Source organism: Balearica regulorum, chromosome 13 (assembly GCF_011004875.1).
Source record: "Balearica regulorum gibbericeps isolate bBalReg1 chromosome 13, bBalReg1.pri, whole genome shotgun sequence".
In the NCBI taxonomy this organism is placed as follows: domain Eukaryota; kingdom Metazoa; phylum Chordata; class Aves; order Gruiformes; family Gruidae; genus Balearica; species Balearica regulorum.
The window spans coordinates 10,596,398-10,623,610 of record NC_046196.1 but is presented as its reverse complement, the minus strand read 5'-3'; the positions used below and the strand labels follow the sequence as shown (position 1 = coordinate 10,623,610).

The 27,213-nt window shown below is 39.7% G+C and overlaps 1 protein-coding gene and 1 long non-coding RNA gene across 3 annotated transcripts in view; one reads left to right on the top strand and one right to left on the bottom strand.

The window, feature by feature from the left end:
* RRAD (RRAD, Ras related glycolysis inhibitor and calcium channel regulator) overlaps positions 1-16,237 on the top strand; it is an 89,979-nt gene extending 73,742 nt beyond the window's left edge. The window contains exons 2-6 of the mRNA XM_075765534.1: positions 12,230-12,298; positions 12,413-12,779; positions 12,987-13,060; positions 13,612-13,816; positions 15,342-16,237. Of these exons, the coding sequence (XP_075621649.1) occupies positions 12,425-12,779; positions 12,987-13,060; positions 13,612-13,816; positions 15,342-15,619 (912 nt within the window). The 5' untranslated portion in view covers positions 12,230-12,298; positions 12,413-12,424 and the 3' untranslated portion in view covers positions 15,620-16,237. The remainder of the gene's footprint in view (positions 1-12,229; positions 12,299-12,412; positions 12,780-12,986; positions 13,061-13,611; positions 13,817-15,341) is intronic.
* Positions 1-27,213, bottom strand: part of LOC142603682 (uncharacterized) — a 56,236-nt gene that overhangs the window by 5,030 nt on the left and 23,993 nt on the right. The window contains exons 1-3 of one of the 2 annotated variants that reach the window (XR_012837575.1): positions 3,232-3,704; positions 994-1,212; positions 512-639 (exon numbers count right to left, since the gene is read on the bottom strand). This is a non-coding gene — a long non-coding RNA (uncharacterized LOC142603682). Of the gene's footprint in view, positions 1-511; positions 640-993; positions 1,213-3,231; positions 3,705-27,213 lie in introns of those variants that run through there. The other variant, XR_012837576.1, reaches the window with a different exon arrangement.

The following is a 27,213-nucleotide window of genomic DNA, read 5'->3' as shown; positions in this document are numbered from 1 at the left end:
ACCCCAGGATGCCTGGCAGCTTGATTTCTCTACACTTTACTAATGGAAGAGCTGGCACATGCTCTAAGGATTATGAAGGTATCTAAGCAGCAATACTTTTTATTTCCCCTGCAAAGTGACAAATAAATCATCCATGTAGCCTGAAGTGCTTGCAGAGAGAAACAATAAATGCCAATACAGTCCAAATTTTTTCCCTAACGGTTTTAAGAGAACAAAACTTGTTTTATTACTGAAAATCAGAAAATAGTGTCATTAACACTGCAGCCAACTTCTTAACAAACACAATTACTTCTGAGGTGGACAGAAAATAATCATTAGGAATGAGTCACATAAATTGTTTCTCTTCGAATTGGTACTGACTTATTTTCACAACAATGCATTTTGGACTTGTTTTTTGAAACATAAGTCAATAATGTAAAGAGCCTGTCAAGTTACACTTTATTAATGATTCTTACTAATGACAAAATTGACAAAATTGTTATCTAAACAATTTCTTCCCCTTGAAACTCACCATTCAGGGTCTGATCCTGCAAACTTAGAGCTTTAATTGAAGTTACACTCTGGATTATATTTTTAGCATACAAGTGATGTAGTCTTGTCACATTTATTTTTGTTGGTATAAAGAATATTGGGACATTCCTAGTAAAACAATTGAGAGTTAATTTATTTTTTTCAAACAAAAAGTAAACATCGTATCAGCTTTAACCTCAATCATAACTGCCTTACTTTAAATGTATATGCCATTTGCGTGTACACATTTCAGTTCATCTGTAGTCTAAGCACTTAACTCCACAGGACATGTATTCATGCATTTACCAAGTCATATAATTAGCAGTTTTCTGCACTTCATGGCTGAATAAATAAACACTATAGGTTAGATGCAAACTGTATACACATCAGTTAATGTATCATACTAGTTTAGGACTTGCAACATATTCTACTAATCCTTAAAACTGCAGGAACTTCGCTATGAATGTTATGAAGATGGTGTACCTTCCTCCAACATTTTACTGTGATCCGGTCTTCATCTTCTTAAAAGTTGCTTGAGTCCTTCACTGACTACAAATAAATTGTGTCTTTTTTTTCGGCTTGCATGCTTAACTGGGCAATTCCTGCTTTGCCATGCAGAAAGACAAGATGAAAGAGACAATGTGGTATGAATCATGCCTTGGTCCAGCTGGGAAGAATGGAAGCCATCCCACAGAACAGGGTCTGGAATACACAAATAAAATAACATGCCAAAGAGAGGAAATACATACATGAAAGCTGCCAAGACTGTGATGTAATGTCTCCGATTAGCTACATACAGGTCTGTACCAGAAAAAATACTTGCCACAGAAACTGCAATGCACGTGTGCTGTCACAAACATGGACAACTTGAGATGGACTGCCCTACTCCAGGACAGACTTTTTCCCTGGCACCAGCAGGTCTCCTGCCAGCACCGTGCACAGCCTGTCCCAGCCACACAGGCTGCCCTGCTGCACCCAGGCTGGGAAACAACATTTGAAAGCCCTGCAAGTTAAATACTTTTTTTGCCTGTACAGTCAAATTGTCAAATTAGCGAGATGTAGAAAAGGGAATATAGAAGAAATGGGAAATGGGGTAGCTGAAATCGTGAACTGAGATCCTGAATCCTGATGTCGTTCAGGGTCTGATAATGGCACCCCGGCAGATGGTGCTACGATTCCACATGGGTCAGCAGCTGTCCTGAGACCTGGCCAGCACAAACCCGGATGAGAAACAAGGGAAGATATCTTCATCCAGCATCTCAGAGCTCCTGCTGCCTCTCAAGGCTGGAAAGAGTCCCCCCCCCAAAGCCCAGAAGCTGGCCTGACACCCGTCATCCTCTGCTGAGTTCATCACCCTCATCCGGGGCACCAAGGCATCGATGCCTATGCTGTACCTGCTAGATCACATCAGTTTTTTGGCTTGCACTTAACTGAATCCCTTCACATGCATAAAATTAGTGTTCACCATGCACAACAGCTCTGCCCCTACACATAGTGATGGACTGACTGTACATACAACAGGATGTCTTTTCCACTCATAAAATCTCTCTTTTAAAGCTGACACGGTTTCAGCTGAACTGAGATACAATTTATTTCAGCTGACTTGGTAATTATTGAAGCATTCCATTTTAATTTGGATGATGGTTAATGAAATACACCATAATTTTTTTTGTGGGTTTTAGTCTTTGTAAAAAATCATACAAATGTCATAGATATACAGAAATAAATAGGAACAGTATACAATGCATTGTTATTTTCTTTCACAGCTAATCAAGGGAAGCCTACATATCGATATGACTTGATGGTGACAGGATGACAGACTCATTTCTCCAATGAACCATTTTCTTCTTATAAGGCAAAAAAAAAAGCACTGCATCTGTATGAGATCATCTAGAAAAGTCCTCCTTCCTGAAAAATACTATATTCTTTTTTGTTGCTTAGCTACATGCTGCTGTTACCTTAGAAGGCTGTAGATTCATTTGAATGATTCTGGTGGTGCTGATGTGCTTAAGCAGACGAGTAATGCAAATATATAACCCTTTCTTTGGTAAAGATTATGAAAGCAACTGGTGAGTGTGAAAAGAAAAAGCCTTTGCAGAAAAGCAGTTTACTGTATTCATCATATCCTTTTTGACATTAATTGTTGAATAAAAAACATTTCCCCCTACAGCCCTGGGTACATAAGCAGGCAATGAAATCACAGACTTGATGCTTTTGACGTGAGAGTCTGATGCCAAGGAAGCGTTTGCCTGGTTCATGTTAATTACTGCTCTGAGTAAGTGTAGAGAAAGGAAAAGACTGTCAAGGCCTGATTCTGATCTCACTTCCAAAACTGTAAACAGGGAAAAATGCCATGAAATGCAACCTATTTGCTGAATTTCATTACCACCAGAGAATGGGATGATCACTGAGTCCTTCTTTGAATATAAGTAGCTTTGATGATTTGGAAAACTAAGAAAGTCCACTTAAAATGCCTAAGGCCCAAAGATTTACATTGTAATGTGCCTGTCAAAGAAACCTCTGACAGGGAACTCTGCCCTCAAGCAGGAGACATGCAGAGATTGAGAGCTGAGCAATAATTCCCTGGCACTTTCCCAATGTGATCAGCAGCTCAGCATGCCACTGCCTTGCCGAAGATTTCAGTACGCTGGTATTCACTAGATGTGGGAAAGTTGCTTGCAGGAGGAATAAGATGAATGGGGAAATAAAGTTATTTCTTACCTGCTTCACTGTAACTGGTTTGCGTGTAAAATGTCCTTGATAAGCATCAAGATTTTGCAGTTTTATCTTCAGGACTGAGAAACTTTTAGCACTGGAGTTTTGATTCAGCTTTTTCTAGTTATGGCTGGCTTTGAAAAATCTGCATTTGCTTTCATAAAATCATATTTTTCAAGTCTACTGTCTATAATGGTCTTTATAGAAGGTACACACTTCATACCATTCTGTTACCTCAACCTATGCTTGTTCTTGCTCTCTGTATTTTATCATGAGCCTAGATCCTGATAATGATTTATTTTTGAGAGAAAGTGGTAGATAATGAAGCATATTATGATTATCATAATTATTACTACATTCTTTCTGAAGAATAAAATCAGAAAAAAACTTTGGCAATTTAAAGTGAAAATAAGAAAGTTCATTTGATTCTAGTATAATTCTAGGATAAGAATTTTGGAGGTCTTCATCAGAGTATCTTGTACAGCGGCAGAGGCAAAGCAGGAAATGAGACATTTAAAAGAAGCAGAGATGCCTATTACTGCTATGATGCAAATGTGGAATTTGCCAAACTCAGCACATTCCAGCCGGACAAATTTCGAGTTTCTCCTGGAACAGATGATAACATCTCTCACATCCAAATTCCTACACACTTTACATGAAAGATTCCATGACATCACTCACCACAGGAAGATACCATAAATTCTTCACTGAGTTATAAAGAAGTGTAAAGAATTTCAAATTCATAAGTCTCCCATGTGACTGCAAGGTTTTGTCCTTGCTTCAAGCTTTCATTTGTTGAAATGAAAGGGGAAATGGAGCTTTCCTCCAAGGGAAACAAGATCAGACTTTATCACCTAAAGCAAAAGGCAGCTATGTTCTAATTCTGGTCACCACCAGTGCAGCAGTTCTAAGCACTATAAATGCACATTTGGACACAAAACTAGAGTTCTCTGTGTAAGAAAAGACGGACTAAAAAATCCTTGTCCTTTTTTCTTATTTAGTACACAGAAGAGGGCAGCACAGTTAAAGTTTCACTTTATATTGTCACAAACATTATAAATTGTGTTTCTATCATACGTCCTTCTCTCAGTGATGGATCTATGCAACCCTGTGACTGGAAGCGTGTTGGTCATTTCCTTAGAGGACCACAGCTCTACTCCTACTTATGGGTTTTCACTGCAAGGAGACTTTTCCTTGTTCACGTGTCGTATTCATGGAATTATCTACAATATGATGACTTTATCCAGATTTTCAGACCCCACATCCCCAGATCTTCTCTCCTTTGATATCTCTGTAATGTGTTGAAATGTAAGCAACGCTTTGTCACTGGCACAATCTGCCATACTCCCGGCACCCTCACTTGTAATCTCTTGCTGCAGGGAAGTTTTCTCTTACAACTACACTTTCTTTCTGCAAGTTTCTGCACTTTTTTCTGCAGTACTATGTGGAAGATGCCTGCTAACAGACAATTTTTGAAGACATTGTCCAGGAGGCGTATGGAAGAGATGGGCTCTGTGGGTTGCCAAGGGCAGGTTTAGGCTGCTTTCTGCCCAATTTCCTGCCAATTAAATCCTTAGTTCTTCAATAAAAGACAGTTACAGTAGGTCCATGAAAATATTACTTATTGGTCAGTTGACAGCATAAACAGATGCTAGGAATTCTCAGGATTAACAAAGCAAGCAGAAAATGTCACTGTCCACTGTGGAAGTCCACGGGCACATGCAGTTTGAATAATTTATGTCTCTAATCTGTGTGCTCCTTGTCCCCTATGTATTAGAAAAGATACAGAGAAGGGCAAGTAGGGATGTTTATACAAGAAGTGACTGAATACTCTAGGTTCCTCAGCTGAAAGAGGTAATTACTGAAGAAAGCTATAAAATCATTACGTACATGAAGAAGACATGAAGGAAATCTTATTCTCTGCTTCACAATACAGTAAATGGCGGTGTTGCAGAACTGAAATCTACATGGGTTAAAAAGCAATTAGAAAAATATGCAGAAAAACATCAAGGGCCTCTGAACAAAAGGCATGCTTCTGGTCTGGTGGTTGTATGCGGGGAGTTTTAACTGTGTTTATCATGTTCTTATTGTCCATTCTTCTTTAGATATCTGCTACTGACAGCTGCTGGAAACTGGCTGTAAGTTGAGTCTGACCCAGTACAGCTTCTTTAATTTGTTATTGTAAATAGGTTCATTCCTCTTGCCAAGAGCTACTGCTGGTAAACAATAAATCTTATATTTGCAATTTGCTTCCTTACTACTATGTACTTCTTAGTAAGACAGACAGCCATTTACTTTGCCCACTCCTTAAACCAAGTGTCTGGTGCAATCTGTAAATTCAGAAACCTTTTCATGGTATGAGACTTCTAGATATTTCTTGTAAAGGGCCTCTGAAATCCACACTAAGGAGTATACATCCCACAGGAATTGTAACAGGATATTTAGCATTCCACTCATGGACGGATGATGTATGTCATGCACATTGGCCATGACAGGCTTAATACTGAAAAAGCGGAATTAGGGGTGATAAAAGAAAATAATTATGGAAATATCTTAGGTCATGTTCTGATTTTATTCCAAACTTGAAATTCAATAGGAGCAAACAGCTGATCACATTCAGTACGTGCTAATGAGTCCATTCCACAGTGACTGAGGAAACTAAGGGGGTATCCAAACTCTGACTCTTGTAACAGGGTATAGCACGAGTGGTTACCATGTCACTAAGAAGTAAACTCAAATCTGAAAAACTAAAAATCAGTGCAAATTTGAAGTTAGACTGAGACAGAATGCTTTTCCCAAGTATATTCTAAGAGGACAGTTTACTAATAGTGTGGTGGAGTCTGTGAAAAAGAAGTGAGGGAACGGCACAGGCAAAAATGAAATTAGATATGCCATTTGTGCAACTTCTTTTTTTCAGAGCAATGATTCACCTGGTTCAGTTGGTCATGAAGCTATCTGTAGTAGAAGTTTTTGAGCTTACTCAAAGCAGTGAGAAATTCCGAGCAGCAGGAAGATGAACCACATTTCCAGTTATTCTTATCCCAAGTTATTTTTTGCACTCTTTTGCAAGAGTTTCAGAAAGACAGAGGCCTTTGCTTTATGTTACAAGCAACGGACTTAAAATTTACCTATTTTATCATTTTCTACCTGAAAAACACAAACAGTAATATATTCTTTTGCAGTGCCTACCAGTGACCTTTAGAATTTCTGGTCTAGAGCTGAGAGGAAGCACATTAGCTGTGAGAGGAACCAACTTCTGATTAATTTTGTAGATATAAGAATGGATTTATTTAGGTTTTTGCTTGCATTTCCCCCCTGGCACCCTATGTGAGCTTTCTAAGCAACTATTTCTATCAACTCCAAAGCTCATATTTCTCCCATTTTATTGTTGCAGCCCCCATTCATGGCTGCCACTATTCAATCAAAAATATTACCTGTCATTAAATGCAAGAATAATTATGAGACAAAGCATGGGTCCTTGGCCGAAGGGGTGTGCTGCCCTCCCTAGGGAATGTTCAGTGTGGATGCGGCATTTGTCAGGCTTTCTGACAAAGGAGTTAGTGCTAAGGCTGAAAGCTTCACCATTGCTACAGTTATTGGTACAGTTCAAACTGTAACCTACTTTTACATCCCTATACATTAACTGCAAGATAATACAATATACCATATGCTACACATGAAAAGGTCTAATACGTGTTTGCATACAACCCACAAACTGAACCAGTTAGCCTGTATCTGTTCAGCACGCACTAATCTGTGATTTTAAGGGTGATGGTGAGGAAAACTTGACACCACATTTGCACTATATCCTACTTCTTGTAGGATAAGGAAAAAATGTGGTGGGGGGGTTTATTTCATTTCCCCATACCCATCTCTCTTGCTTAGGTTAAAAAAATCCAATGCATTTCCTACTGCTGCCTCTGTCTCTTCTCCCACTGGCCTGAGTCTGTCAGTTCTGTAATTAAAATAATAATAAATGCTGCTATTTCTTTTTTAGTCCAGGTATTTGGGAGGTAGCCAGACTCATGCTTCTGCAGGAGTAATGCTTCATGCAACTTGGCAAGAAGAGACCTTTGTGGATCTCTCTGCAGTTTGTATAGAAATAACTTCACCCACATAATGGATGATTAATTAGACTTGAGGAAGTGCAAATGAGTTGAAAAGTAAGGAGAGGAGAAACCCACTTCCAGCGTAGAGCCACGCTGAGAACAATACTTTCTCCCAAACCTCACTGCTGCTAATCCAGTCTTTGGACTGTTCAAAATATTTCTATTAATCCTAATCAAATGTGAAACAATTCCAAGACAACAGCAAAAGCAAAAACAGAAATTCAGTGATAATATTAATTTGATGTAAAAAACAGAAGTGCTATTTATAATATGGCATTTGACCTTGAACAAACACTGATGAGGTAGAATAACATACAGTTAATTCAACCCCCAAAATTCTGCTTTCTTCACTGAAAATTCACCTAATGTAGCATAAAGAAACTTCAGGCACAATCTTTATTACCCCAGGAATAAATAACTGGAAAAACAGGATTGGACTGCATGTTTTACATTTTCCATATAATGAAAAGTACTCAGTCCAAGAGAGCCGCCAGAAGTGAACAGTGACACTTCTCAAAAGATAGAGGAAAACTGAAAGGGAAAAAAAGGAGAGAGAGAATAAGAAAGGAATGAGATTATAGGGGGGAAAAAAGAAACTGGATATGCTACAACAGTGAAATATAAATGAAAAAGATATGAAATAAGGAAAATGAAAATCATACAAAGATGAAATGAAACTGGAAAAAAAAAGTAATCCTTTTTTAGAGAGCTTTGTCCTCAATTCCACACAATATAGGACATCAATGTTCCCTTCCTTTTAAGTCTCAGATCAAATTCTTCTATAAGACCCACAGGACATATACCCTAGACGCTGGGCAGCCAAGCAAAAGTGAAGCTTTTGGATTGATTCACAAATGGGAGGTTACAGTGGCTCCTCCAGGATCCCACAATACCCTGGTAATTAGGATTTAGCTGACTGGGTTCCCTGACACCAGAAATGACCCAGTGCCTCTGGTCTCGGCAGAATTTGCTTGCTACTTTTGTTGAGCCGTATCTCCTCATGCAGCAAGGCTCTAGGTTAGACAGCAGCCCCTGGACTGCAGCTCTGCTGCTGGTTATATGACACAGGCACTGCAGGGCACAGGCACCTGAATTGCTCCAGAGTCACCTGTGACTGAAGAATCACAGACGGTACCACTGCTAATTTGATAACCCTGAGTCAGTGCACTTACAATCTGCCATGCAGGCTGGAGCGGACTCTTACCTTCAACACTGATAGCCTCCAGGTCTGATTCTATGTAAAATCCAACAAAATTATAAAATTTCCAGTTTCCATTTCAATCTGTAAGGAATGGTATATTTGGCTTACGAAAAATACCAAGTCTACAGTATGTGTCTGAAGCACTCATTTAATTAAAATCTTAGACCAGTAGAAGCTAAAACAATAGAAAATAAAGAGTAGAAAAGCAAGACATGAAAATCTCTTTCTGTCCCGGTTTCAGCGGGGATAGAGTTAATTTTCTCTGTGTTTTGGATTTAGGATGAGAATAATGCTAATAACACACTGATATTTTGGTTGTTGCTAGGCAATGCTTATACCAAGTCAAGGACTTTTCGGTTTCCTCATACTGCCTTGGCCAGCAAGGAGGCTGGGGGTGTACAAGAAGCCGTGAGGGGACACAGCCAGGCCAGCTGACCCAAACTGGCCAAAGGGATATTCCATGCCATATGACGTCATGCTCAGTATACAACTTGGAGGAAGCTGGCTGGGGGCGGGACCATGGCTCGAGAACTAGTTGAGCATTGGTCAGCTGGCAGTGAGCAATTGTGCTGTGCATCACTTGTTTTGTATATTCTTTTATTATTTTTATTATCATCATCATCATCTTCCTTTTCTGTCCTATTAAACTGGCTTATCTCAACCCATGAGTTTTACTTTTTTTCCTGATTCTCTCCCCGATCCCACTGGAGCGGGAGGAGCAAGCAAATGGCTGTGTGGTTGTTTTAGCTGCTGGCTGGGTTAAACCACAATACTTTTAAATAGAAATAAATTACAGTTAATATATCTGTTAGAATCACAGTCACACAGAAGTGGAAATGGAGGGCAGGTGAGAAAGGAGATGGTCTGAAAATCATTCACAGAAACTGAGATCAGCATTTCAATCTTGTGGTCTTATACGCACTCAACTGAAATCAGCAGGTGCCACTGTAATGTATACATGAATATACAGCAATAACTAACAGCAAATAGAATTACATGCTTGTGTCTCAAGTGATTAACGTGAATTATCTGTTAATTCCTTCCAACTTCACAAAATAGCTGGACCTATTAATATCAAAGGAGATAAACCAGCTACACGACCCCTGTGACCTCTCCCTTTCTCTGGTTCCAGGCACAAATCCTGTGGCGGATGGGAACAGACCTAACTGCCTTGGCACAGCACTCCTCTCTGCAACTTGTACTCATCCCTCTAGAAACAAGTAAAGCCCCGGGGACCTAATGCAAGACCATCTCACTTTCCGTTAAAGGACAACTCACAGAACCCAGTGCCAGATCCCCAATAGTATCCTGTAACCACGGCGGTATTCTATAACCATTAATTCATTAGCTGTACCTGGGTGCTGGAACAAAACAAGTACATGCCACAGAGGGCTGAACTTTTTGTATCATTTCTATTAGGTATTATTTTATTTTCAGCCACTTTTCCTGCTGAAACAATGTTCTCTCAAAGTTTTTATTTTATTTAGCACTTTTACATATGCCTTTCCTGTTATTTTTTTGGCTAGCAAGGGGTTTATCTGCATTTACATAATTAAAATATTCGTAATTCTCATCAACAAACGGCCTGGAATAAAATATGGCTTCTGTAAGTCTGTCAGTGAAACTCCCATTTTTAGTTTGGTTCCAGCCAGTAGTGCTATATCTGGCACAAAAGCGGCACTGTATCTTTGGTTCTGATGCTCCTCAGATTTCCCTTCTTTCACACAGAAAAGAATTAAAAATACCCCACTTCATATGTCAACTGCTAAAGTTTGACCCTGACACACAGTAAAGGCATTCAAGAAGGACCGGTCCAAAAGACTTGTAAACCCACTCAGAATGTTTTCAGGTGAGAATTTTAAGCAGAAACATTCAAATTTTTAAAAAGTTAACTGAAGATAAACCATTTCTGGCAGTGTATTTACATAATTAACTGTATATAAATACAGATTAATCAAGATGGTTTGGCAGATCCCAGTTTATCCAAGTTAAGTAACCACGGCGTACTTCATATGCTAAGCACAATTTATTTAAATATGATTTAAAATGCTAACCAGAGGTTTATAATTCAATTCAGTTAACTTAAGCACTCGCTTCGTTTCACCACCGAACTCTGACTATTTAAACTGACAAGGCTATTTTGGTTGCTATTTTTCGAGACAGACAGAGAGAACTTGCTGCAAGCACTTGGTGATCTTTAACTGCCACAGTAACACTTCAAGCTGCAGTTATCAGGGTGAAGGGGCCAAAACCACCCCAAGAGCGTGGACTGGAGAATTATAATTAGCTCCTGAAAATAACGGAATATTCACTCACTTAATTTCATAGGAAAAAAATATCCATTCCCTGTGGTCAGTCCCTTCAAAGTATTTTTCATGTTTATCTTTGTTGCAGTTAAGTAGCCTGAGAAGTTTAACATGTTCTAAGAGAAAAGATGTTTCTGAGCCAGTATGCTGTATTTTATTGGCTATGCAACCCCATAGCCTAATCCCACAGATTCTTTTCTTTCCCTTACTTTATTCCCTACATCTATAACTTCATTTCCATCACCTCCCTATCTCTTACCTTCTTTAGCCTTGTTTCTGTAGCTGATTTGTGAGCCCTTGAACTTTCGTGAATTTGATGGCAATTGTCTCTGTACAAGAGTCACAGGGATTTTCCCGCGCTGATCAGGCTGTAATCGTTTGGGAGCAGGAGCCAGAGTTATTTTGGCTGTAAAATGTAACATATTTCGGTTGCTAGGTAAACAATAAACTGTATACACGATGCTTGGGTGAGCCATTCAGAATACAAGTATAGTTATCTGGTTAGTCGTTTCTTCGCCCGACCACATGGTAATGACTGTGCCACTTATGAGATAAGACTCTCACTGTCTCACTTTGCTGCTCAGGTGAAATCAAGAGAAGAATTTGACCTTTATGTTTTACATTGGCCTCTTAAACCGTTAACACTGCACGTGGACGCTTTGGCAAGTTTACTATGTAAATGCAACACCTAGTACAGGTGCTTTTCTCCTAAGTTGCTCCTGAACATTACGTAAAGCAAGCATGAAGTAATGCAAAGACTGCAAATTTGCAAATATTTTTTCCAACACTACTGTAGACAACAGGACTATACCTAAACTCCTGGACAATGACATAAGAGCCCAACAAGCCGAGGAAACCCATCTGTGTACAACACGCGCTCTCTCACGCCGGGCTCCGAGTGGAAACAAGCGACACAGGCAGCAAATGCCCTCTTCCGTTCCACCCGGGTGAGCATCAGGAAAGAACAGTATCCCGGGCCGGGCGGGAGCAGGGACGCGGGGCAGACCCCGCCAGCCTGACTGCACGGCCTTTCACTCCTCACGCGGGACGGTATTTCCCACTGAAACGCTCCGCGTCCACCCCTCGCCTCCCCACGGCGCTAGCCCTGCTCGGCCGTGCCGCGGCCCCGGCGGCTTCCCCGCGCCCACGGCAGGGGAGCCTCGCCGCCGACCCCTTCGCTGCCGCCAGCAAACCGGGCCGCGCCACCCCCGGCGGGGCTCCCCCGCCCTCCGCCGAGCAGAGCCGTACCACCGTGGGCGGACGGCGCTGCCCACGGCCGCGCTGGCAGGGCGCCGCGCGGCGCGCGTCACGGCGGGGAGGGCCGGGCTGGCGGAGCCATAAATAGGGGCGAGGAGCGGGGTGGCGGCAGCACTCGCTGAGGGAGCTTCGGCGGCGGCACGGGCGAGTAACGGCGGGGAACCCCTCACCGCTTCCCTCCCTCCGCGGAGCGCCCCGAGGTAAGCGCCGCTCCGCGGGCGGCGCGGCGCGGCACGGCACGGCGGGGCTCGCCTGGGCTGGGGCGCTGCAGGGGCGGCGGGTGTTGACGGCTCTTCTCTCCCCTCCGGCCGCAGCTCGGCACTCTCATGACTCTGAACCGCGGCGACAAGTTGCGCTACTTGGACAAGCGGCGCGGCAGCATGCCCTTCTCCGTGCACCAGCACCTGCACCGGCGCAGCATGCCGGTGGACGAGCGGGACCTGCGGGCCGCCCTGCCGCAGGGCGAGCTCTCCGGCCTGGTGCGCTGCACCTCGTACAGTCCCGGCGAGGCGCACCGGGAGAGCTGGGCCTCCGACTCCTCCGACTCCGTCATCTCCTCGGGCAGCGACTCCGACAGCAACCTCTACAAGGTGATCCTGCTGGGCGAGCACGGCGTCGGCAAGACCAGCCTGGCCCGCATCTTCGGCGGCGTGGAGGACTGCGCGGACGCGGAAGAGGCCGGTGAGGGCGCGGGGCGGCGTGGGGCACCCACGGCGGCAGGCGGGCTGCCGGGCCCGGGGACCCGCCACTCGGAGGGGCGTTACCGCTGCCGGAGCGCCTGCGGCCGCGCCTCCCCGGGCATCCCCCTACGGCCACCTCCTCCCAGGCAGCCGGCAGGGATGGAGAAGAATAACGTCTTTTTTCTGAACTTTTTTTTTTTTCCCGTAGGAAATACATACGACAGATCAATTATAGTTGACGGAGAAGAAGCATCTCTCGTGGTGTTTGATATATGGGAGCAGGTACATACAGATTCAAGATATTTTTTCTTTATGGCTTGGTCAGTGGTTCACTCAAAAAAAAAAAAGTAGAAGTAAAACTACTATGTCTGCCAATTTCTTTGATCATATCAGTAACATTAAAAAAAGTGACATGAAAAAATAGAATTCATACTGCCTTTGTTCTCTCCTGTAATTAATTTCTGTAGCTAGGGAGGCAATTTAAAAACCTGAATAGGGCTGGAGTGTGAATCCCTCAATGGTTTGAATAAGCAGCAGCTTACATGAGCAGCCCAGGGAATTACTGTAAAATTAGAGATTCATGATCTGATCAGTGCAGACCTGATATTATTTCTGGAAACAAGAGAATTTTGTTTTGTACTATATTTAAAATATAACAGAATCTTAAAGAAAAGTTGGGAGGCTGGCTTAATTTTACTGATTCTTTATAATAAAGCTAAGAAAAATATCTTACAATATGCTTACAAAAATGCTTACAATAATTAAATCATTAATCAGACAGTGTTGAATAGCTTTTTCAGTGCAATAAATGTATTTCTTGCCTTTTGTTTTAGGATGACAGCCAATGGCTTCAGAACCACTGTATGAAAATGGGAGATGCCTATATTATTGTATATTCGGTGACAGACAAAGTTAGTTTTGAAAAGGCCTCTGAGCTAAGAATCCAGCTAAGAAGAGCAAGGCAAACAGAAGACATTCCTATTATTCTTGTGGGCAATAAAAGTGACCTCGTCAGGTCCCGGGAAGTCTCTGTTGATGGTAAGAGACACTATTCATTTATACAGTAATGTCTAAATTAGTAGCAAAGGCCATGGAGGATCACAGCCAATAGAAATGCTCTGGTTTTGATGTAGAAAAATGTATGATTCATGGCACACCAGAGAAATCAAGACAGCTGGTTCATGCTGAGGGACTTGGTACCACAGAAAACCACAGAAAACAGTGGAGATGGTGTGTGGGGGGGAGATTTGTGACTGCGCAGAGCAGTGCTCTGAACTGCAGTACAAGAGAAGAAAATGCTTCAGAGCTGCAGCTTTAGCGTATTGTTTTGTGTAGCATTCATTGTTGTATTGACTGAAATGGTTTAACTGTAGATTATGTGTGCAGCAGCTAGTCTCAAGGTCTGACAGCTTGAGCTATGCTTTTTAAGGGACAGGAGTGCCGTGTTACAGAACCCAGGCAGCCTTTGAAAAGGGTGATCCCATACAGCTTGTACAATCCTCTTCTGGAAGTGAGTCCATCACATTTGAATTGAACTGGTGGGATCAGGCTCACACAACTTAAAAATCGTTTTGTATGTGTTCTCCACGTGTGATCAGTGAGAATTTTCTTAGCTAGTTCCAGCTAGCATTTCGGTAACTAGAACACAGTAACTACTGCCAACAACACAGTACTAATTTAACTTATTTAAACATTTGGTGGTTTTGGCTTTTTTTTTTTTGTTCCCCCACTGGGAAGAATACTCTGAAATATCAGTGCCTTGATGATGAACCATCTCTTGCTGTCTAGTTTTGCCATGTTCCCTGTGTTAAATGCCTCCATAGGGAATTGACTGGAGTTCATCAGGAGATTATCACTTTTTTCAGGCTGGTGGCAGTGCATGATTGACCTGTCCTAGTCATGACATCAGTACTTTGCTCAGGTCTACAACTTTGCCATTATTTAACCCAAGTTGAACGTGGAAATTTGTACCGCAGCAATGTTCCAGAGTTATGTGCTTGCATCTAGAACATGAGCATGTTGTGTTTTGAATGCAGTCCTAGTCAAATCCAATGGTGTAGAACTTTGTGACCTCTAGTGATCTGTTCAATGACTTGACCTTGTGGACTGTATCAGCTTCATTTGTAGCTAGCATGGAAAACTCTCACTTGTTACAGCAAGGCAAAGGTGTGTAATTGCTCAAAAACTTCCAGAAGAAATGAAAACCATTTCTTTCCATACCTCACACTGTTTTGTATCAAACAGCAAGCATGCATCCGAGTGCCCCTCCTATTAGCTGTAGCTCTTAAACAATACTGGGATGGTCTGCCTCGAGGACTATTACTGCCTTATATTCAGTACCATTGGTCAAATGAGATTTCTGACCATACCACAACAAAACCAAGAAGAGTAAGGGGGGAAAACCATGAATGCAAATTTCACTTTCCTACCACGTAGTAAAGCTCTTTCGTGGCATTGAAGGCACTTTCCTTATTTAAAGGCAATTTTTGTTTTGTTTTTCTAGCAGTCTATATGAAAAAAAAAGTCCATCTCCACTCATTTCCCTTTTTCTCTTTCCATCCAGAGGGACGGGCCTGTGCTGTTGTGTTTGACTGCAAATTCATTGAGACCTCAGCTGCTCTTCATCATAATGTTAAGGACCTGTTTGAAGGTATTGTTCGGCAAATTAGACTTCGCAAAGACAGTAAAGAAGACAACGCTAGGAGAATGGCCAACACAAAAAGAAGAGAAAGCATAGGCAAAAAAGCAAAACGATTCCTTGGGAGAATTGTGGCAAAGAACAACAAGAAGATGGCTTTCAAAGCAAAATCAAAGTCTTGCCATGACTTATCTGTGCTTTAGAAGCTTTCAGTAAGGCCAGATGTTGCACGTGGGTGATGAACAAGCATTTGACTGTTATGAGAAGTGTATGGATGATCCTCATGGTGATAACAAGAATGACTTATCAATTGAGACTCTCGTTAATGCCTTAAGGTGCATAAGCAAGTCCAGAAGTTACACTACAATGTCTGCTTCACTGATAAGTGGTTTAAGTTTCGATGTGTGGAAGTAAATGAACTAACTTTAAATAAGTGGCTTGACATGCCCACATTTTCACTGTGTACATATGTTATATATCCTCTTGTCCTGTGGATACCAGAGATGCAAAGATAAGAAAGGATGATAAGTATCACCATAGACTTGTCTTGTTTGCAGAGCAAAACTTAAACTTGTACGCAGGCTCGTACACTCTTTTTGGTATAAAGCAAGCAATGATAAATCTTTTTAAACTTAAAGCGGGGGGGAGTAGAACCACATTAGAATGGGGAAAAAACGAATTATATATATATATATAGTTAAATACAGAACAGATACCATTTTATGAAGTTAATTTGCACTTCCATTAACTGTTATTCAATTAATTTGTTACTTGTTTACATGCAGATTTTATAATAAAGTATTATTTCCTGTTATAATAAACTGTGCTTTTCTCATAGTATGGATAAAGAGTGAAAGAGCAGTATTTTTATACTCCTTTTTTCACTGTACAAAAGGTTATACACAGACTATACAGATTTACATGTTATAAACTTCTGGAACAAGATGAATCACAAACAGAAATTCTGTGTCCTTTTCTTTAACAGGCAGTTTCTTTAAGAAGTAAACCCTGCTTTTATGAACACTGTATTTCAACAGCTCATATTGGGAAGGGGTGCCTTGACCCTTCATACTATTGCTCATCTTCAACCTAGTTCTCCTGTCAGCTCTGGCAGGAACAGGCCTCCAAATAATGCCTTTAGTTAGGCAGCTGTCTTGTGTCTATACTGATAAATTGAAGCCTGTAATGTTCTACCTTTAAGTCCTCTCCTGACTTGAAGGTCTTGTGTTACAGCCAATAAACAATTGTGGGGGTTTGGTTTTGGGTTTTCTTATTTTGTTTTGGGTTTTTTTTGTTTTCTGGGAGCAGTATAATTTTCTAATCTACTCACAAGCCTGTAGATACCTTCCTGTGGTTTCCAGAAATTCAAAGCAGGCTGGCAAGGCTGTTTGAAAGAATTGTAGGCTTTAGTTGAGGTGTATGGTAGCCTTCAGTACTGTTAAAGCTTTCATGTTCATTTTACTGTGTTATAATCAATGTGTTTCCATGATTTTTCCCTAATTGCTGTTCATTAAGTTAAAAAGCAATCATGTCTCTGAAAAACTTGGACTTACTGCATTTGCTTTATAAATTCCTCTTCATAGGATACATTCTCTTTAAATTTGTCCATAAACTCACTTCTCAAAAACAGTAAACCAAAAACAGCTCTTCTGTCTCTTTCTACTCTACCTGCCCAAGTCCAGTTCTTTAGAGAGATTGTTCCAGCTGTTTGGGAGCTCTGTTTCCACGATTTTATAGGGGCTGACCTTTCCCGTAAAGCAGGCAAATTGCATCAGCTGTTAAACCTTACATTGAGCTTCCCCCAGCTCAAACAACTAACTCCCCATTTGGTTAGCCCAGTGCTTAGGCACTCAACAGGCAACAGTTAGTATTGGGGGAAATGGCCTCTGATTTGCATAGGTAATGTTCTGCAGAATTAGTGTCTCCTGATGTGCTGCTGGTGGACCTAACTAGTTAGATGCACAGTTTAGCATATGTTGCTGGTAACAGGTCACATATCTTGTGAAGAGAGGTGTTTACTTTGTGTCCTCAGCAAAGTCTAAAGTGAGTAATTCTGTCCTGCTGCCAAAACTCACATTTACCTGATGATATATTTTAATTGGATTTGGCTTTTTTTCACTAGCCTTGCTTCCTGGCAAACTATTATCACTGGAATGTCTAATCACTGTTAGAGTATGGCACCAGGTGTCTATTTACACAGAAGCTTTTAACTGTCAACACCAAACCAAGTTGTCTAGTCCTGAAAACTCCACAAGAGTGTCCAAATTCATGTGCATAAATTTGGCATATACCTACTCATGCACATATCAAGTTACTGACAAAACTACATGGTGTTCCCTGTAAATTTGCAAATCTTCTGTCTTTTGGTTGCCCTGTGCTGTCAGAATGACCAGCAGAGGACTGACATGTTTGATTGACTTGTGAGATTTAATTCTGTCCATAATAAATACAAGGAATGGGATGCAAATGCATTCACAAAGTGCAAAACATTACAAAGATGCGTCACTCTTAATGCTGCAACATAACTGCAGCTGCAAAGCCTCCTCAAGGTCACAGTTAACAGCTGTGCTTTTTGCATGCTCTGACGTACAAATTGTATGTTTTACTGTGTTCAAGAATTCAAAGGTTAGGTTTGGACAACTCTCAAGCCTAAAATATTTCTGAGGTGCTCTAGCGCATTGCTAGAGCTTCATTTAAATTGTGGAAAATAATTCGTATTTTGAAAGTATGTCATATAGGACACTGTGAGACAAACTGTGAATCACTAATCTACAATGTATTCTATCAGTTAATATTGTACAATACTTACTCAAATCCTCATTATACTAATTTTTTCATTCATTTGTATAGGGATTAGCATAATTCAGCCACGGTTCATGAAAAGGGGGAGGGTTTGTTGTTATTGCAGCTCTGATAACAACCTGCTCTAGATCAAGATCATATTCTATGCCATAGAAGTATTACCATGAATACTCTTTTGCAGAGATTTTGTAGCTCCTGGCAGATCTTCCACCCAGAAAAAAAATAATTTCTTGGATACCATTTAGTGGAATTTCCAAGCAGAGTTTTTAGAAGTACATGTGCAACACCAGCTAGAAGTCAGTAACAGGCACCTGACAAACGCCTCTAAAAATCAACCTTCTTCCAAAGGCTATTTGTATCCTCAAGCATTTGAAAGTCATCTATAGATTTTTGTAATTTGAGATGTTTTATTGGTATGGATACTCAGATCCTTGTCATTAATGGGGTGAATCTATGCCATGTGAAAAAAACTGACTCCCAAACAGCAGTATTTTCTCTAATTATTACCAGAGTAGAACAGAGTGTAAGGGGTAAGAGTGGTGTGAGTTTTCTTATTTTTTGCCAGGGTACATCAGTTTTAATTTGGAGGGATAGTTCACACAGTCATTTAATTTTTACTGCCTTCACTGCTGCTGTCAGCTGAAGTTCCTATTACTGCTAATTGCGGTGGTGTATTTTGTGTTGGCACAAATCCATTTGGAACAGCTAGTTATGAACAACTACAGTGGAAGGACATTGCCTTTTATATGTGACACATATGTTAGATAAACAAATCAAAGTCTCCTCTGTTTGCTATTGCTAAAATAGCTCCTGTAAATTCTTCACCATATGAAAAAATGTGAAGAAAAATCATCCCTCCATCTGCTAAAACCACAAAGCGTAAAGTCATGTCACATAAATACAGACAAAATGTTAACTGCTGGGGGAAGACTTAGCATCACCAAAAATATAGTTTTACTCAGATGTAATTTCTCAAAATAGGACTAGAAAAAACAGGGCTTGATCTACATAGTAACGTTGCATAACATCACTGTTCTTTACTGAAAAGGAAAGTATAGTGAGTTGACAGTGATTAAGAATCCAGTGTATGATAAAAGACTGCTAAGACATAGTCTAAAAAAAAGTGGGGTAATACTTATTTATATTATGCTGAAATTTGCTTTAGTACTGTTAATTTTATTCAGAGACAATGTACAGGTTTAATTACATGTACATCACAGACACCTCACTGAATCTACAGTTTCAGGACCACCATTTAATTTATAATTTATAGTTTACCACATAATCTCTAGCATTATAATGGACAATTTGATTCCCTCTTTGCATGAGGGAACATCTGAACTCCAATACTACTGAAGTTATTAATTTCTAAAAGTTCAAATAATAAATTATGTCAACTGTCGTTGTGCTCTATGACATGGATGTTGAACAGAGAAGTAAAAGACAAAAAGAGAGAACAAATGCCCACTGCTTCTGTCCAAATAAAAGTTCTCTAAGCCCCTGTTCAGAATCCAAGGGGGAACAACATTGTTTAACGTAATATAAAAATATACTAAGGATTCTGGCACTAGAAGGTAGGAAGCAGGCTAAGAAATCTACTTCAACACCGAATTCTTCACCAACAAAATAGTATTAATTATGTACCACAAAAATGTTCTGGCAATTGGGTAAAATGGGCAGTGTATCTTTTAAAGACTCTCCTCTCTCTTGTTCTCTTTTCCCCTCCCCCTTTTTTTCCTATTTATAAATGTGCTGTCTGAATGAATCATTGCAAACCAATTAGGGGCCTACATAATTTTTTCTAATACTTCCCATATTTATCACAGCAGATGAAGAAAATATTAATCTGAACTAAAATTTAGCAGATTGAGAGACTGAGATAAATAGAATACATTTGAAAATATTAATTTTCTCACATTCCTAAAAAAAGCTTCTCTAAGGTCCAAAATAGGGGCTGGAGAAAGGACGGGATTTGGAGAGCAAGTGCTCCTGGTCAGAATAGTCTAGTCGGACCCATAAAAATCTCCTCAGCTTGTTTATGGCAGTAAGTCCCACTTTCATCAGCCTCATTACACTAGCACAAATAATTACACTACTGTTAGGCTTGCAGTCCCACTGAAGGTTGCGACCCTTACTTTGGGAATGATAGTTTTCAGTTTAGTACGTGCCTTGGCAGAAGAACAATAATTTTTGTCACATCTAAATTGGATTATTGTAATGCATTATGCTTAACAAAGAGCTTTCAGGAGTTCCAAGTAGTAAGAAATATAGCCACGTTAATTAAGCTGGCTAGGTCAAAAGGAGCACATAACTTCTGTGCTCAGGCCTGAGTTCTCATGTGTTTTTAGGTGAAGCGGTGATCTAGAAAAGCTGTAAATAGCATTGGACATGACTAATGTTGAAAATGCTTTACTTTGTTGCATGTTTCTTGGCTGGCTACAAAGCTTGTTGAACTCGCTATAAAGTCAACAGCATTGCTTGATTTTGGACTGCTCAACAAGAACAATCTTTGCATTTTTAATTGCAGATATTCCGGTATCTTATTACAGGTATTCAGACCACAACAGTTTGGTGCATTCAACACTGCAATTGTAACTGCAAGAGATCACGCTCTATTTATTACTCTTGTAGATCAAGGATGCAAAAAGCATGAAGCAACAGAATACATCTTCACTGAACTAAAACATATGGTGAATTTTAAAACTGCGCCAACTTGCATCAGCTCCGCTTCATTACAGGCCTGCCATTGGAATTTATTGAGGACTGTTCACCAACCGTCTTCAATGAAAAGAATAATGTAACTCTCTTTGGGTATCAATCAGGTGCTGAACGACTTTCTCACAGATTTTTTAGCTATGGGTATCTCAGTTGTAGGGCTTCTTTGTCACACGCTTTTCATGTCAACTTCAATTTTATCTTTCCAGCCTCCATTGTTACACGTTGTCACCCTTGCAGCAGTGGCTCAGCAGTACGCTGGGAATGGGAAAGTGGCACTCCTCTGCTGCTGCGTGACTTACTGAAAAACATTAGCTGTCAACAGCTGCAACATGAACCTGGTCCCCCAGCTCATTGCTTTACATAATATAGTCTAGATAAAAATGTCAGATTTTGCTGCACATAAGTCCCTGATTAAGACAGCATAGCAAATTAAATTACTCTCTCCTTGAATGTCAGGGGTACTGTTGCATTTGCAAGGCAAAAGGGAATGGAAGATTTTTTAGCTAATCTGCGCATGGAGAAAAAAAGAAAAAACTTACACAGTCTGACAACCACCTCTCATTTTTACCCTATAGTCATTTTTTCAATGGAAATCTTTTCAGCTATGGAATATTGCTGTGTATGCTCTTCTGCCCTCTGAGTTCTTGGATCTTTATCCTTCCTACCCAATCCCATGTGGAAAATCTTCTTAGAAGTCTGACACATGACATCTCAAGGAAAACAAGTTAGGTGAAAGATATGAGCAATGGAAAAGTTTCCATGATTTTGAAAAACACTAATGAAAACATTTTATTCAACAAGTTAACATTTCCACGGAGGGTTTACAACTCACAGTCCACAGTACTGTGGTAGTCCATTCTAAAAGGACTTCTAAAAGTAAATTCTAAAAGGAAAAACTAGTTAGAGAAACAAAGAAAACACGAAACTCATTAGTCTTTATCAATAATCAGTATTTTCTGTGTTTATCCTGATACTCTGCAGCAGATTGAAAGTCACTGTCTGTAATAAGCTGTAAAGAAGTAGGCAAAACAGAAACTACAAGACCAGGCTGTTTTCACTCTACTTTTTTATCATTACCACTAAAAAGCTTTCACTCATGCAAGTAAAGACACTCAATTCATATGTATAAAAAATACACAATGAATGCATCTATATGCGGCCATTACCTGCAGGACTGTTTTTCTTTTTTTCTCTTATGTTGTAATTCAAAAGATAATATTAAAAACCTAAGCTATAGCATAGAAGTGAAATAAGCACAAAAATAAAGCAGTAGATATCACTGAGTAAGCAAATAATGCTCTTTTTCACCTTTTATTTTTTTTCAAGACACTGGAGAGCTAAAGTATCCATGCATGTCTGCACAACATTTATTCAAAAGCTGAGCTATTCAAGTATAAGAGCAAAACTCTGAATGGCCAAGTCCTCAGGAACAAAGATTTAGGATGCAAGTATGCACCAATGTACCTTCTACCTTCCCAGAGATTTCATTAGCAGATTGTCCAACTCTTTTTAGGTCAGTTTCAAGGGTTCTAGAAAACAGCACATTATATTCTAAAAACATTCAAAACCAAAAAAGTGTTAAGAGCTTTTTAATGAACAATTTTATACTCAGCCTTCAGAAAATGAGTTGTAAATTAAATTCTTAGTTAAATTCTACAGATTGTGACTTGATTAGTAATTAGTTCATTTTTAATTACACAGTAAATAATTAACTAACATGTCTTTATTATTTCACTCCTGAAGTAATGTTCTGCCCTTCAAGAGTAAGATGGATTAAGAAGCATTTTCATGTTAACTAGAGAAATCTGGAGTTTGTTTTCTCTTTCTGCTGGCTTGGACTGTGACCCCTTTCAACTCATACTGCTCTCAGCTGTCCCTCCCACCAAGGTGAAAAAGGAGGTCTCCAGCCTCTGAAGCGAGCCCTGTAGTTACAAGTGTTTTGCATGTTTTTCTGCTTTCACATTTCTTTTTGAATGACTATGCTTAAATATCTGTTAATACAGTATTCATTTGAGGAGTATGATGCAGAGCAGATGTCAAGCCCAAAAGAACAAAGCACAGACAAATTCTGACAGGAGCTTGGATGTTGTGAATATTGTAAAGGCAAATAAGTATTCCAGGTGGCAACTTCAGGTCTTTCTTGGCTGGACAAAGATTTTTAATATTCGCCTCATTAATAAATGTCAATATTTTGTAGGCTTGTTTTCAAGAGTTTTTGCAGTATTCAGGCACTCTAAACTTTCAGTTTTATGCTGGATGGGGTATGTTTGGTGGCAAGTATCAAAGATAAAAATCCTATCTATAAAATGACATTTATTTTACATTGAGTTTTCGAGGATTTTTTACTTTAGGTATCATAGAAGACTGATTCTATGTTGGTACCTGCAGAAGTTACATAAAAGACTGAGCAAAAAGGAAAGCATTACAATGAAATCTATATGCAACTTGGTATTTTCATTCAAGGGAAAAGCTGGAGTGCTTATGAAGCAAACTACCTCTGACTTCACTGCTGAAATAGCAGATGGGGGATGGAGTGGATAAATGGGCCAGAGAAGACCTGTAGGTTCAGATGCAGAATGCACTTTTTGATCAACTCCTGCTGCCAGCTGTGCCCTTCCCAAACTCTGCAACCAAATGCAAGTGTTCTCAGGTTGAAGCAGAGAAAGGGAGGGCAATCAGAGGAGTAATAAAAACATCACTCATACTAACTTCTTGTTTCTGAGCTGCATCAATAAGTAACTGCAGCATGGGGATTGTGGACTTCAGCAAGGAGCTATGCCTGAGGAAGACCAAGGGAAAAGTGTCTAAGCTGCTCAAGAAGGAGTTTGGTCTTCCATGCTGTGCTTGGTGGGAAACTTCCTGCATCTCAAAGTATCACCTCCTCCCTTCCCCCTCTTCACCCACACCAAAGAAAGGGCTATTTTTAATTCACTGATTGTAAAGCTTTCTTTCCCAACAGCAGGATAGAGGTTTAATTAAAACTCCACCTGGTACTAAAATAATCCAGCAAAATCCCATCCATTTCAGGGCATAAATCCTTGCTGAGGTTGGTTAACCAAAGCTATACAATTTAGGCAGTTTTCTGTACTCTTCCTTGAATTTAACCGCATTTCTGTGAGAAAAGATGCCCAAACTATTCAAATCTCTAAAACATTTTACATGACATTGAAAATACCTTATTAAGGTCACTTGGTGAATAATGGCTGAAGAACATTAATTGCATTTTAATATTTGTGTTTTGCTTATCCTTTGTAATTTCCACAAGGATGAACAGAAAAAAAAACCCCAGCTCAAATTCCTAATACTCCTTACTACCATCCCTGTCTGTACGGCAGAGAAGGCACAGCACTTTCATTGCTAAACATAGACCCAGCTTTATAATTCCTTAGTTAACTGAGCACTGTTTATGCAAATAATATTATTAAGATCCCAGGACAAATCCCGCTCTTTTCTGGAGAGTCAGCAGATTTAGGCCCTGGTTTTGGAAACACTAGCACATGCTTAATATCAGCAGGGTATGCTGAACATGTAAAATTGTATGAATATTTAAAAGGCTGTTGGTTTGGAATTGTGTTCTTGCTATAGTATGGGGAAAACAAAAATAGAATTTGGCACTGTGAGAGTGTCTACATCATCTTATGAAAATGTATGGCATGTTTGCAGGATCAGGACTATGTTTCAAAAACAAAATAATTGCAATTTATGCGAGAGACAATCACACTGTGGCAAAAACATGAACAAGCACAGGCTAGTTTTCCAAACTAATAAAAAACCAAAGTAAAACAATTCCTTTGCCTACAGTAGTTAGCTTTTTTTTTTCCTTTTTTTTTAAAAAAACCCCTTTGTTTGCCATCTTAGATGTTGAATTCTTAAAAAGCTGACTACATAGATTTATGGTGCAATGTAATCCCACCTTATCTGGAGCTTCTTTTTCTTCTTTACGTCCATATATGCTGCTTGGTTTTGTGCTGAAACATCAGGTACCATTCCTATACCTTTGCAATACAGGAAAAGAGACCCAAGTACATCTCAGGAATTTTTAAGCTCCAAAAGCAAGCCATCCTAAAATGCCTGCTACTTGGATGGTTGAAGCACTGAGCTTAAAGGTGAATGTTATGTTTTTTCACTTGTCTTTCCTTATTCAGACCTCTTCCAATTTAGTTGAACAAGTTTATCTTGGAATATGGATGGAACCGGATCCAGTTGCTCTAGCTTCCAGAATCATTGCTTGATGACATTCCTTTTCATTCCCCCTCCACTTCCCTAATGAAAACAGAGAGTACTTTGGGGGTTTGTCCTGAGGCTAGGACTAAGAAAAAAATTGAATGCTTCCAAGAATCATGTGGTAGGAAAACGGTTTCCTCCCCAGCCCCACTGGCAAATACGACAGGTTAAATACTAACCCTGATAAAGCCACTAAGTTTTCCCTTAGACCTGGCTGTAGCCAGGAGCTGTATTTCTTCTGACATTAAAGATGCAGTAACTTGAAAAAAGCACATACACACAAAAAAAATTAGTTCTATTTTTAAATGCATTTTGTACAAATTAGCAAACTATACACAGAAAAAATTCAAAACCTGTACCTCATGCTACATGTTTTACACAAGAATATTTTGACAGATGGATGCATTCAGACAGAGAAATCAAGAAAATGAACCCAGTAAAGGTTTCCTGATTATTTTTGTTTCCAACATCTCAAATATTTCAATGACTAAATGCAAAACTATGTTTCTATGTCTGGGAGGCAATTAACAACAACAAAACTGCAGAAAAGTCTTTCATTTTATTTTATTAAAAATAAAGCAGAGGTCAGAGTCCTATAAAGGCATATGCTTCTGCCACACTTTATGCTGCAGAAGAGCTTTACTGAGTTCAAAGGAACAACTTAAATTTAAGAAATTCAACATACGCTGGGGGATTTGGAGAGCTGACCTTCCCCAGCTCACTCTCCACCCCATCTCTTTGGCAGTGAGTGCCTGTCCTGCACCCCAGCCACCTGGCTGACCTAGGTCAAGCCACCAGGAAAGGTAGGGCTAAGATAAGACCTGGATACTCCTCACCTGAGAGGTGCCATCCGTATTTGAGAACATTTTAAAGATCCACAGCAGAATTTATCAAAGCTCTTCTATCACAGCTCTCAATGACTGGAGCCCTCTTGTACAAGCTGATGTGTATTAAAGAATGAATCAGAACTAAAACTGATAGACTGCTTTAATAAAGGCAGCTTTAATATTGCTCCTTCCTGATATGCTGACATTTAGACATGTGCTTGATGCTACTTGAATAAAATTCAAAGTAACATGTGCATATGTATTTGCAGAGCTACTGCTTTAATGGCTAACTGTGGTACCAGGACATCCATTGTGGTATTACTCTTCTTTTTGTGTAAACCAATATTTTTTCCTCAGAATAATTTTTGTAAACGACATCAGGATAATGCTGACAGATTAAAATAGCATCCAGTACTTACATGAAAACAGGAGAAATCAAAAACATTCATCCACTGATGGATTTTGTTGCTTTATATCATGGGAATGGCCAAGTAAATTTAGTCAATTGTTTTAATTTAGTTTATACCAGTGATGCAATTAAGCCAATTTTCTGACACTGAGCCAGACAGCAGGCATAGCTGGCTTTAAAAATTATTTTTACACAGATCGTTCTTTCACCATCCACCTTTCAGTAAACATAAGCATTTCCATATAGCTCTAATGATATCTTTATATTTTCAAAAAATATTATTTACAATACTTTTTCTTCTTTAATGTTCTGTTTTGATAAAACTAATACTTCCAATTTTCTAGTATAAATTAACTTCTATTTCACCCTGAAATCCTTTTACTTCTCACAAGGATATTTGGATATTTAAATATCAGACTTCAGTTATCTAGCTTGTGCCTACAGAACAATCATCAGTCTAGTTTATGGCTGAAATACTACAATGACTATTCACCACAGCACCAACGACATTAGCAAGCTCATTCTCCTATTTAAAGAATATGCATTAGCTGAGATTACTTATAAATGTCTACCCCTTTCAGATATCTCCGTTTAAGACTACTGAAGGCTTGACTGCTTTAAAACATGAATGTGACTTTTTTGGTTAAAAGTCTGAGTCTTAAAAAGAGACAACATTTATTTGAAACTGTAAATAAAAAAAAATAATCAGATAGTACGGTAGATTAGAGTTAGGCCCTTTAGAAAGAAGTCTGTGTTTTTTTCCTTTTCTCGTTCTTTTGACTTAAGGGTCCAAGAGTATTTATGTGAGCACTTGAGA